Here is a 12,852-nt window from a genome sequence, read left to right on the forward strand (position 1 = left end):
GCCCTCACTCTTCCAGCAGTTGCCCCCCCATTTTCATTTACCGAGGTAGAGTCTCCCGCGGAACCGTAGTCACCAACTCTGACAACTGCCCAGCATGTCCTGTGGAAGCCCTGTCTCTGCTTCTCACGCACTGGGACTGCAGGCAGCTACCATGCTTGCTCAGCGTTTCCGTGGACTCCAGGGCTCTTGACGCTGGTCATCAGGCTTGGACACGTGCTTTATCCAACTAGCCACCCCCAGCCACTAACTGGCAGCGAGCATTCTAGTCCAAAATGACATATCCTATAATCAAAATTGACAGTTACAAATGTGGGAGTGAAACAAGACACATCGTCCACCTTTTTCAAAACAAATGGGCCTGCCCAGACTAGTCCCAACAGACTTGTCCAGTAGTGGGTTCATACAAGATGCTCTTGACACAAGTGGCCTGAAAGGCTCCAAGACCAGAATCCCTTGTGGTCTATATACAAGAAATAAAAGGAAAACTGCTCAGACAAACGCCTTTATTCCCTTGTCTTTAGCGAACTTGACAGAAAGAGATACAAACCCAAGGTTGGGGTATGCTTTCTGCTTTCCGATCTGAGTTAAAGAGTGTGGTGGGAGAGACACTGACATGGAAAGACCTGAGTTTTTCCTGGATTAGCTACTTGCTCCCTGAGTGACCCATGAACGTTGCCCTGTCTGAAACCCCTTCTCCCTGCCTCTAAGACTGGCAGGACACTATCCGGGAGCAGGCCATTGCCATAGTTAAGTGAATTACCATGGATAAGTGCCTGCACAGGCATGTATGGAATCTGAAACATTGCCCTTCAACCCGGGGTAGGTCGCACAAGCATTCCTGTCTGCTCTCATACACCCCACAGCTTCCTAGATACCCTATAATGAGCCTTTAACCCGAGCCAAGCCTAAGGCTCACAAGGAACCTCAGCAAGTTGGGGTTTAGAATCAGTGCCGAAAGATTCTTGACCCCCCCCCCCTTTGCAGTCACACAGACACCGCTCCAGGCACAACCCTCCGGATGTGAGTATATGACTTCCTGATGGTGACACTGCCGTGGTGGGACACTCCTCGCGGCAGGACACACTCCTCTGTCAGCTTCTGAGCCTCAGGGTCCCAGCAGAGCACGGTGGCAATGACCTCGTTCTTCTCGTCCCTCCCGCCAGTGATATAAAGCCTGTTGTTGCAGGGTGCAATGCCACAGCTGGCTCGCTCGTGACTGAGCTGTGTCACCAGACACCAGCTGTCTTCCAGAGGACTGTAGGCATAGAGCGCTCTCATGGCACCACCTGCAAAGAAAGAACATGCATGCAGGGCATCTTTCTGGGTCTTTTCTCATGGATCACAAGAATGCTACTTCTGATTAGGCCAAATCTGTCATCTTACCAGACAAACAGTAGACTGATGGCTTTCTTTTAAGAGAGCCAGAGTGGGGCTGGAGAGATGGCTCAGCGCTTAAGAGCACTGGCAGTTCTTCCAGAGGTCATGAGTTCAATTCCCAGCAACTACATGGTGGCTCACAACCATCTATGATGTGATCTGATGCCATGCCCTCTTCTGGCCTGCAGGTGTACATGCAGACAGAGCACTGTATACATAATAATAAAGCCAGAGTGGATCTGCAGGCTACTAACATGGAGAAACTTCATCTCCTTTAAATTCTGACTAGGTAGGAATCTGTTCCTAAAAGACACCTGACTTAGCACAGCTACAAAACGTACCCTAACACTGGCTTCCAGGTAGACCTTTAGGTACCCCAGCCTGGCTACATTTTGATCCATGGCCCTAAGCACTAAAAGCCCACTGATTGTAATGTACCAAGAGGGCCATGCACAGAGGCAGTTCATAAAAGTCATCAACCCAGCAGTAGCTGGAAATAGCATCTGTTCACAGATTACATCTTTTCTAAGACACCAGCCTGAGTTGCTCATCTTGATACAGGACCTTTGAAACCTCCAGGAGCCTGACCACAAGCAAAACCCCAAGAGACCTGAAGCAAGGGTGAGCTGTGGTTTCCTTAATGTATTCCAGTGTTTTACCTCCCAGTGCCTTCTCTGACTAGCCCTGATAAACCGCTGAAGCTATTTATTCTGGCACCTGTTTAATCAGTAGTTCTCTGCTGCAGTTCCACATTAAAATCCGCTGAAATTTAAAAAAAAAAAAAAATTACAGTTGTACTATTCCAAAGCACTCTCTTCCCTTCTCGTGTCACATGTCTGACGTACGGCATGCCTATCGTATTTTTATTAAAAAGGCTCCCTAGTAACCCTAAGGAATGGTCAGGACTAAGAATTACCATTTTTAACAATTAGATGCCAACTGTGGTCTGGCTGGCCAGGCTTCCTCTCCGCTAAGTATATTTTTTCAAGTCCCTAAAAATCAAGCAGGAGAGGAATATTCCCATATCACAGACTAAAACATATAAATGTTTCCTGTTTGTTGAGTACTCGCTACACTGCCTCTTTCGATTTCTGTGTATTTGCTGTGTTCACAATACAACTTTACTCCTGCAGTGACCTCTGACTTCCTCCACTGGGCTACAGTGTCATCCATGCTTTGTGTTACCACCTCCAGGACTTTAAGGGAAAGTCCACTAAGGCCCAGGCCGAAAAGCATCTTCTCTTCCTTTTCAGCCCCATCCACATCATCCAGGCACACGGGTGAGGAGCTACAAATAAGTAAGAAGCCATCACTGACTCACCAACAACATAGATGTGATCCTGGAAACTGACTGCATTGATGCATTTAGCCTCTACTGGCATGGCCGTCTTCAAAACCCACTTATTGGTTGAAGGATCATAGCACTGAGTCTTGTCTGTGGCCAGCTTCCCATTGGGTCCTCCTCCGATAACATAGAGCTTCTTCTTGTGGCTGGTGGCTGCAAAGGAGCTGACATGGACAAGGAGGGGCGCTGCCTGCAGAGACAGAGGCACGGGAGGCATTGTGAGCTGGCAGCTCAGATTGCTGGAGGAAGTCACAAGACACATGCTCTGACTGAATTGACAAAGCGCCTGGCTCCCAGTCACATGCAGAGAGATGCAAAGCCCATGGTCTCTAGAGTCTCTAGGCAGCCTGGAACAAGTTGTGTTTTGGCTGGTTCCTGCTTGTTTATGCCAGAGTCCAGCTTTTAGGGAAGGACTGATGCAGGCAAGACTAAATGTCCATATACAGGAAGCCAGCATATCCACATTCATTCGATGGTCAATTACTAGGTGCCAATGTCAGTTTAATGTCATGCACATATGTAGATGGCTCCCCTTCTGTGGGAAACACTGCAGATTTGGGGATTAGGCCAGATTTGTGTTTGTGCAGCTTGTAAACCCTAGGACATGAAAAGAGACTTCCAAGATCCTCTTGTCGATTTGCATGAGGGACTGAGTGATGGGACTTAATGGGTAGAGAAGATCTTGGGCCAATGCCCAGCAGGTTCTCCATCCTTAGCTAGATGTCATGGCAACATAATAACAACCTTTCCTTGTGCCTGCAGTGAGCATGTTTTAAACTTTCTGAAGCTGGAACACGCTCTGATAATAAGAAAGAAAATCTGCACCTGAGAATAATGTGGAAACACTGCAGATAAGGTTGTTTTTCTTGTCCTGGGGCAGTTTTAACCAGAGATGGCTTTGCGGACACTTTATACAAAGGCCTGTGAATGGTTCATCATTAATGAGGAAACAAATATGGCTGACTTCTAGCCATGTCCAAACAACCCTGTGTGCACAAGTGGTGTAATAAATGGACCCTGGGGTTTCTGGGATGAAGAGGAACAGGAAAGAAGGCATCTGAGGAGACAGACTCTGGTCCAGGTAGTGTCACCAACAGAGCTGACCATCTTAGAGATAGGCTCTGCCTTCCCTCTATAGATGGGGCTCTGGGTAGCACAGGACAAGCACAGGACAACTCCCATCCAGAGCCCTGCCACCTGGAAGGATGTTATCACTAAGACTGGGTCAGTTATGTGGATGCCATGACTCCTAAGAAGAGAGAAGTCCGGAGCCAAGATGCTGTCTATGGGAGCAAAGTGGCCAAATAGCCTGCCTCCACCACAGGCAGTATTTTTGTTGATGTTGCTGCTGTTTGTGCTTTGAAATTACTCACAGAGACAATCTCCCATACCTCTGACCAGCAGTTGTGGAAGGGGTCATAAGTCTCGACATTGTTGATCCTTTGTAAGCCATCAAAACCCCCAATTACATAGACCTTGCCACCCAATACGACCATCTTATGCCTCCAGCGGCCTATGTTTAAGTATTCAATCTGAATCCACTTGTTGATTGAAGAATTATATTTCCACACATCGTGCTGTGTTTCTTTGCCACCTACGAGAAATACAAAGCATTTGAAAACACCAACCAGATGTCTCAAAATACAGCTTCCCTCAGCATTCCCCAAACCCTAAAAGTGCTGAGTCTTCAGCTGTGTCCCAGCTAGGGGAGATGAGGGAGATATTGACAGTCTACTGATGGTCTGATAGGAAAGACAAGCTCAAAAGAATAAGAAGCCACAAAGCCGAGGGGTGGTGAGCTGTGCCTTAAAGGCTGGGGTGGTGGACAGTACCCCTACAGCTCAGGGAGGGGAACTGAGAGAATCCAGGGAAGGCTTCAGTGAGGTCAGTCTTTTGGTAGCTAGGTCCCCGCTCATCCAGTGTTTGTGGCCCCAAGAAGCAGGGAACAAGGTTGGGCAGGGGTGGTAGGACCTTGACAGCCAGAAAGTTGGAAGGTAGCTTTTGTTCTAAGTGTACTTATTTATTTAAAAAAAAAAAAAAGAAAGAAAGAAAGAAAGAAAAGGAAAAGGAAGAAAAAACAGGAATTATCAAGAGATTTTACAAAATTATTTGAGCTTACGTCTTCCATCTATATAAAAGAGTAAGTAGCACAAAGAATGGAACGTAGCTCCAGGAGGAGACAAGCCTGTGCCTCCTCACAAGGGTTAATCCAGTGGGGCTGGTCAGGAATCTGGCCAGGGGAGACTCACAGGAAGGCAGGTCCACCTTAAGACAATGTGCTTTTTCCTTTCCAGAATTTCCCACCCTAGTGCCCTCCCTGAGTTAGGCAGCATCTGAGCCACCATTAGGTGGGGCTGCATCTGCCCTCCTTTCTGAGGCCTGACAAGTTCCAGCTCTTCTCTTCTGCCCTGTTCTTTCAGATGCTGGCCAAGGATTTAAAATCCCTAAGCAATGCCTAGGGGCTCTGTACTCTTTCTAAAGCTCCCTTACTTGCCTGGGAGCTGCCCGGGCCTTGCTGGCCAATCTCCAGACTGCCTTCCGTGGCTTTTGTTTCTCTCCTCCCTTCTAGGCAGCTGTGAGAGCTGTAGCTTCCCTCTCATTGGGGCTTTTCTTTTAAGCCCCAATAAATTGTCCTTAGCTTCCATGTGAGTCTATTCTTAAAATTGTTTATTCATAAGACCAAGAACCCCAAAGAGAGAATACTGGCTTCCTGGGTGCCATCTGGTGGCTTTTCTGGGCTCCCTAAGATTTCCAGCAGCACTCCTTTCCCATCTTTTACTTCTTTAGCTGGCAGAACAAAGGAAGCCATTCCTGTACCGCTGGACAGCAGTGGGACTTATCCTATTTTTAAAGTAATTTTTATTATGAAAACATAAAACGCTTACACTTGATCATTTGAGAGCGAAATGGCCAATATCAATATTCTCTCTCTCTCTCTCTCTCTCTCTCTCTCTCTCTCTCTCTCTCTCTCTCTCTCTCTCGTTTTGCTTTGTTTTGTTTTGTTTTTATTTTGTCATTTTTCTTTTTTGAGACAGGGTGTCTCTGTGTAGCCTTGCCTGCCCTGGACTCACTTTGTAGACCAGGCTGGCCTCGAACTCACAGCGATCCACCTGCCTCTGCCTCTCGAGTGCTGGGATTAAAGGCGTGTGCCACCACGCCCAGCCCCCAGTATTTTCTTTACAACTGTCTTAGAACACAAATTTATGATATCTAGGTCAAAGGCACATGCTTCTGAATTTTTATAAGTGCTTCCAATAGTCCTTCAAGACTGCACCCACAATGCTTGCTCCCCTACCGCCACCTGCCCACCCCTTGTTACAGTGCTGTACCCTGCATGGCAGGACGGAAGACAGGCTGAAGAGATGCTCGTGTCCCTCAGTCAGGCTTACTACTAAATGAGACCATGGACCCCAAGAAATGAGAATCTCTCCAGGAGCCTCGTGTTGTGAGAAGAAAGACGCTGAGAGCCTAGCACCAGCCATGGGGAGAGTTTGTCTGCCAGAAAGAGATTTCACAGGATTCTAACAACTTGTCAGACCTTCTGGTCACATAAGACAAGAGCCCAGCTGAGGATGGGCTAGTGATGCACAGCCCCACATCTTGATCAGGCCTGCTTGGTCCTTGACCTTCACGTATTAATCTCACTAGGCATGGGTGCTATGTCTTTAATCCTAGCACTCTGGAGGCAGATGTGAAGTCACTATGAACTGGAGGCCAACCTAGTCTACACAGAGAATTTTGAGGTAGCCAGGGCTACATAGTGAGACATTGTCTCAACAAAACAAAAACAAATCAAAAACCTGTAATTTCATTTTGTGGCCCCAAAGATGAACTTGAACAAAGTCGCAGGATCAGATCCCTTCATTCCTCTTTGCAATGTGGCCACATTGAATAACTCTCCTCTTTCTGCTTTTTGTTATTAAGGTGGTTGTTTTAATTGAGCATAAGTGTAGTCAAGCCTGGCTCTCTGGTGTTCAGACGGCGACCCTGAGGTTGGTTGGTCCCAAGACTATGAAGGGTTGAGCTTCCTTTTCCTAGTGCTGTGTCCATGTGTTCTGAGCATCTGTCTTTCCTTTATTCCTTTTAGAGGTTTTTATTCAAGACATCGAGCTACTGATCCCATTTCGGGTAGTACTAAAGATGAAACACCATGAAAACTTTCAATGAGATCTTTATTAAAAGAAAACAAATGTTATGTTTTATGTATGTACTTAACACCTAGTTAGCTTGGAAAGCATATTGCAGATGGGAAGACCTGCTAGTGCAGATGTCTGACCTCCCTCAGGTGTCTAGGCCCTCAGTTCTTTTAAGGAGTACTTAATGACCCTATTGGATAATCCTAATATTCACTGGGAAAACCTTTCTGTGCTCCTGGTGATGGAGCACACACCAGGCAAGCCTTCTGCTGCCAGAGCACTTTTGGAAAAAGAAGAATAAAGAAAGGCGCTACCTTTACCAAATATGAAAATATTATAGGAAAATAAATAGTGTGAAAAAGACAGTGTAAATATCATTAGATAAGCTAACCGACTAGAAGCAAATACCAACAAATATATAGAAATTATGAAATAAATGTTATTTAGCAATCGTCTATTTGAAGACAAGTTTGATAGCTATTTTACCTTACATGTAAAACAACTTCCAAATGTGACATGGAGAAGTAACTAGAAAATGTAGGATGCTAATTCAGTGACTTGGAGAATATGACATGAAATTCAGAATCACATAGAAAAATGGTTGTGTAATTTTAAATCAAAGCTAAAAGACATGCACAATCTAGGGGGAAAGTATGTATACCACAAAGCAAAGAATATTTAACAAGGGATGCAAAAAAACAAATGCAAAATAAACACAAAAGAACCAACGGGTGTGAACAGACATATTTTAAAATAAATACAATTAATTAGCCAATAATTACATTAAAAATATACTCAACATCACAAAGGCACAAGAGTGTAAATGGAAGTATCCTAGTCTATTAAGTCAGAAGTGATTAGTAACAATAATTGTTGGCTCAGAGGTTAAAAGCACTGGTTGCTCTTCCAAAGGTCCTGAGTTCAATTCCCAGCAGCCACTTGGTGACTCACAACCATCTATAATGAAATCTGGTGCCCTCTTCTGGCCTGCAGGTGAAACACTGTAAATATAAATAAATTTATAAATCTTTTTAAAAAAATAATTGTTAGCAAGGATGTAGAAAGTGGGCACTGGTTAAACTACAAAGTGTATAATCTTTGTAGAGGACAGTTTAGTAATTGACAAACTTTCAATTAACTTATCCTAAGACCACTTCTAAAAGCCTTTCCACAAATTCATAAACTATTGTCTATGCTTTTTTTCAAGTAGATTCAAGCATCAAGTACATGTGCAGTATAAGTGGCAAAGACCAATTCTGATTACCAAACTTGCTCGTCCTTCCTGGATGCATAACTAAACGACACGGCCAACCCCACATCTATTCTGGGAAAGAAGGGCACACTGCTGGCTTTTGCCAGTAGACTATCTGTGGCCTTTCCAGGTAAGGCTTTATGGAATGGATGCATCTTCTCATTCAGACCATGTGTGGGAGACAGCAAGACAGAATGGATGATGACTGGTAGTTACGTGTTGTTAAAAGCAAATTATTTACTATGCAGTAGAGATGGCGCAGAGTCTGTCACTCAAACATATTTATTGAGCAAGGGCATTGCTAAGTGTAAGAGAGACAGTATTAACTTTCATGGAACTTCAAGTCTAAGGAGAAGGAAAGAACAAATAATCGTTAGTGACCAAGCAACAACTTAGTAATTAAAAAGTACAGTGTTCATCTGTACTTCAGTAGAAGTGTCTCACAGAATGTCTGAGGAGTTTGGGAAGGTCAGGTTTGAGGACATTTCACTACTGTGGTCCTAAACTCAGATCAGTGCCCTGTGCCTGGAGCAGACTAAGCAAGCCCGAGCATGACTTTCGTTTTTGCTCTCATCTGTCCTCATATAGCTTAAGACAGTGCTAGTCCCATCCGGTATTTGTTAAGTGATCATGTTTGCTCCAGGATAAGACTGCCTGAGCTCCTGGGTCCATACCCTCAGCTAGCCAGAGCTGCAGCACTGCGAACTCACAGACGTTCGTACAGGTTGCTTGCTTGGTTTTTCACTTAGGAGAGGGTATGACGCTATCGGGGGAACTGCTTGGGCAGCGGCCTCTTGCTTACCAGAGATGTAGACCTCATTTTTTAGTGTCACACATGCAAACTCCACCCACTTCTTGTTCTCACTCTCCAGCTCATGTTCTGTCAGTGGGAGCTTGGCCACCTCCAGGCGGCTGCGCCTCAGTGGGTCCAGGCAGGTGACTTCTGCCACAAATCGTTCATCCTTTGTACAACCGCCAATGATCATGAACACCTCAGACTGGAACTCATGCATCCTGGGCTTGGTGCGCTCTGAAATAATCTAGAAATGAATGGGAAAATGTGTGTTGTTTTAAAAACATAATCCCAAGCATTTGATTTTACTAACAAAGACTCAGGAGCCAAATGCTGGGGTGAAAAGCTGCTAGCTGAGGCAGAGAAAGCATCCAGATGACCTTCCTAGTCAGCTTCCTAGTCAGCTGACATCCCAGAAGGAAAAAGCCCCTTCTTCTCCTCATTGGCTTAAAAACTCTTCAAACTGAATGTCCCTCCTTTCTACTTCCTGTGCATCTCTCTATCCATCCTCCAGACTTCCTCTCACTCTCTATGGTTTTTTCCTGTGTGCACTCTCTGTCAACTGGTTGTTTGCTCCATCTCTTGACCTAGGGTTGACTTTATTTAATCCTGTTTATAGAAAGCTCTTGGATTAAATGTGTGTGCTAAGGCTGAGCCACACTACAACTAGAAACAGATTTTTCCAGTTTCACAGTGTGATCAAATAATCCTGCAACAGATGCGGAGGCAGAGGGAATACAGTATGACAGTGTCGCGTCCAGAGTGTGGAACCACTAAAGTCATGTCACAACTTCTACCTCCACCATTGTCAGCCACGTGACTTCACCTCCTTGACCATGATGTCATCATGTGTCTAGTGGCTACGTGATCTTAACTATCCAGGAAGTTTGTTGTATTAAATGGCATAATATATGGAATGCTGTGTGATCGGCACTGAATAGATGTTACCTGTCATTTCTGTTGCTATTTTAAGAGAATAAGAGTGTGTTTACCATGATATGCACTTCCTGTCTCTCCTTTCCTACCTGGTCTGACACCTGAACTCCTGGAATGAAAGTCAAAATTAACATTTATTCAATACCTGTTGCCATAATGTAAAAAAGAAAGAACAGGTGGCAGGCTCATGGGAAGGGGCTGACACAAATAGTCCTTGAGAGGAGCCTTATTAGCAGAAAGGACCCTGCAGGGGACAGCAGGCCTTCAGTTCCAAAGAGGAGCTTCCTTACCATAGAGAGCCAAAATGTGTGTGTGTGTGTGTGTGTGTGAGTGTGCATGCACGTGTGTGCATTTACACACGTGTGTGTGTGTCGGTGTGTACACATGAGAGAGAGAAAGAGAGAGACAGAGACACAGAGAGTTGGTTTGCAGGGTGTGCATATTTGCATGCGTATGTGTTTACATTTGTGTGTATGTGTACACAAGAAAGAGAGATAGACAGAGACACAGACACAGAGAGAGCCTTTGTTGCATATCCTGAGAGGAAAGGATGTTTCTGACTCGTGGTTTTGAGGAGATGGGCAAGCTTCACGCAGGTGCTTCCCTCTGACCTACCCTATCTGCCAAGGAGCACGGATCAGGGGGTGGGAAGGACCAGAGGTTATCTTTCTGTTGCAAAAAGGAGGGGCCTCAAAGCCATAGCGCAGCATGCTTTCTTTTCTCGCCATCTGCTTATCCACAGAGAGAGCGTTGTGGGAGGCAGGATGGGGCTCATTTGGGGTAAAGGCACAGTTAATAGTTATTATACACTAAGCCCTGGGTCAAGCACACTGTATAAGATTGCAGTGATGGGCCTGTGGTAATGGTCATTGATGCTATTGATGCTACTGCCATTCCCTAGCAGAAGGAAAAGGGGACTTTATCTGAGAATCCACCCGTCATTTGTCTCCTGCTCTCCTCCAGCTGCAAGCAGTCTTGGGAAAAGCTACAGTAAATAGGAAGTCAATGGTTAAGTGAACATGGAGCTCCATGGTGCAGGTTGCATGACATCATCAACTTTTCAGAGATGCAGCTGTTTGGGGGGTGGGGGGAATCACCTATGCTACTGTAAGTAACATCTTACTCGTGTTCTATAAGTAAGTACAATAGACCCTTTGCACCACCAATTTGAACTTTAGTGGCATCATCAGTTTAGGTCTGTCATTAGTGCCCTATCAAGAGTGAATCTCCCTCCAGAAAAGTTAACAAAATATCAGCGAACATCCTACCTTTGCTTTTCTATTAATTTTGTTTGCTATTTGTTTTTACGTGCCAAAGAGCCAAAGCCAGAACACTTCGCATCCCCAGTTTTTGAGTTTAGACTGTGGCTATAACATCTGTGCCAGGCCTCCTAGTTATGAGTTCAAGGAAAGAATGGGGAGATATGTGACAGGATAAATCCTCGTTAATGTACTGAGCCTAAGTACATAAACAGCAGAAAGTCCATGGAGTAAGGATGGGAGCAGCAGGACAAAGAACTTGGAGACACTTGAAAGTATTGAGCAATGAGTTTGGTGCCAAAGGCAGACGTTGCTTCTCTGCACCTTTCCTTCCAACACCAGTCTGTTTCTGTCCCCAAACCTTCCCTCCCTGCAGCTGGGGCACAACCCCAAACACAAACCTTGTTCAGTGAGGATTTTGATACTATAGGCAATGCTTAAGGACACTCTTGTAATTTTTTATGAGGACAGCCCTTTTTCTCTAGTGGATCCTCAACACCAAGAGCATTAATGGAGCTTATGAGCTTTTATGAGTCAATGGATGGATGGATGGATGGATGGATGGATGGATGGATGGATGGATGGATGGATGAATGAATGGATGGATGGGTGGATGGATGGATGGATGGATGGATAGATAGATGGATGGATGGATGGGCAAGACAGGAAACTAAGGCCCATAGTATGAACTACTTTTTACAATCCAAATCACTCTGGTATCCAGTCTTCACATTGGCCTCAAGTTATGTCTTCCTCCCAGAACTCAGAGTCCGGTAGTTCCTTCCATACTGTCCAGAATCAGTCTCTCTAATCAAAAGATTATAGCAGAAGTGGTATTCCATCAGACTACTAAAGGCACTAAAGCTTCCATAGTGGTTGCTTTCTTAGTCTCTCTTAGACAACTTGCTCTGGAAGAATGTCATCTGTTATGGAAATGCCCACATGGCAAGAAAGCATAGCTTCAAGCCAACAGCCAGCGAACTGGCGCCTGCCTGCAATGCTGTGAGTCAGTGTCATGAGAATGCTGTGATCTCATTTGAGCTTCGAGATTGCGGAGGCGCAAGCTGATGGATAACAGATTGATATCTAGTAAGAGAGTTTTAAGTTAGAGCTACCCAACTAAACCAAGACATTTCACTTTTCTTTTCCTTTTGCAGTATAGGATTGAAAACAGAGTGAGCATCATGCATGTTAGTCAAGAACTCCATTGATCCACATCTCTGTCTGCTGCTTTGAACTGTGACGTTGTAGGGTAATACATTATGTGGTGATTCCATATGGGATAATAATGATAGGAGAAAGAAAGACCTCAAATCAATGGCCTCAACTTCTTTAAGGAACTAGAGAAAGACGGTATATACTCACTTATAATTGGACACTAGCCCAACAGAGATGTCCCTTCAAAGTCTTCACTTGGCAGGAGATTGAGATAGATACTGGGACTTTCTATTGGGACTCCAGGTGAGAGACTTAAGAAAGAATGGGGAACTAGAAGGATCCAGAGAGTCCTAGAAACCTACAAGAAGACCATGAAGGCTGGCAGATCTGGACCCAGGAGGGTCAGCTCAAACTACTGTACCAACCACGGACAATGCATGCAGTAAAGCTGGAACCAGAACTAGATCTAGCCAATGGACACCACATTCTCCACAATTGTGTGGAGAGCAGGGACTGATTCTGACATGAACTCTGGTGCCCCCCATCTGACCACTTCCCATTGTTTGGGGAGACCTGGTGACACTCAGAGGAAGAGT

At 45.1% G+C, this 12,852-nt stretch overlaps 1 protein-coding gene across 1 annotated transcript in view; it reads right to left on the bottom strand.

Moving 5' to 3' along the window:
* Positions 1-341: 341 nt before the first annotated feature.
* The window catches only part of Klhl6 (kelch like family member 6), a 42,999-nt gene continuing 30,488 nt past the window's right edge, over positions 342-12,852 (bottom strand). The window contains exons 4-7 of the mRNA XM_051150697.1: positions 8,913-9,150; positions 4,114-4,316; positions 2,699-2,912; positions 342-1,286 (exon numbers count right to left, since the gene is read on the bottom strand). Coding sequence (XP_051006654.1) covers positions 985-1,286; positions 2,699-2,912; positions 4,114-4,316; positions 8,913-9,150 — 957 coding nt within the window. The 3' untranslated portion in view covers positions 342-984. The remainder of the gene's footprint in view (positions 1,287-2,698; positions 2,913-4,113; positions 4,317-8,912; positions 9,151-12,852) is intronic.

Source organism: Acomys russatus, chromosome 8, assembly GCF_903995435.1.
Source record: "Acomys russatus chromosome 8, mAcoRus1.1, whole genome shotgun sequence".
Classification (NCBI taxonomy): Eukaryota; Metazoa; Chordata; class Mammalia; order Rodentia; family Muridae; genus Acomys; species Acomys russatus.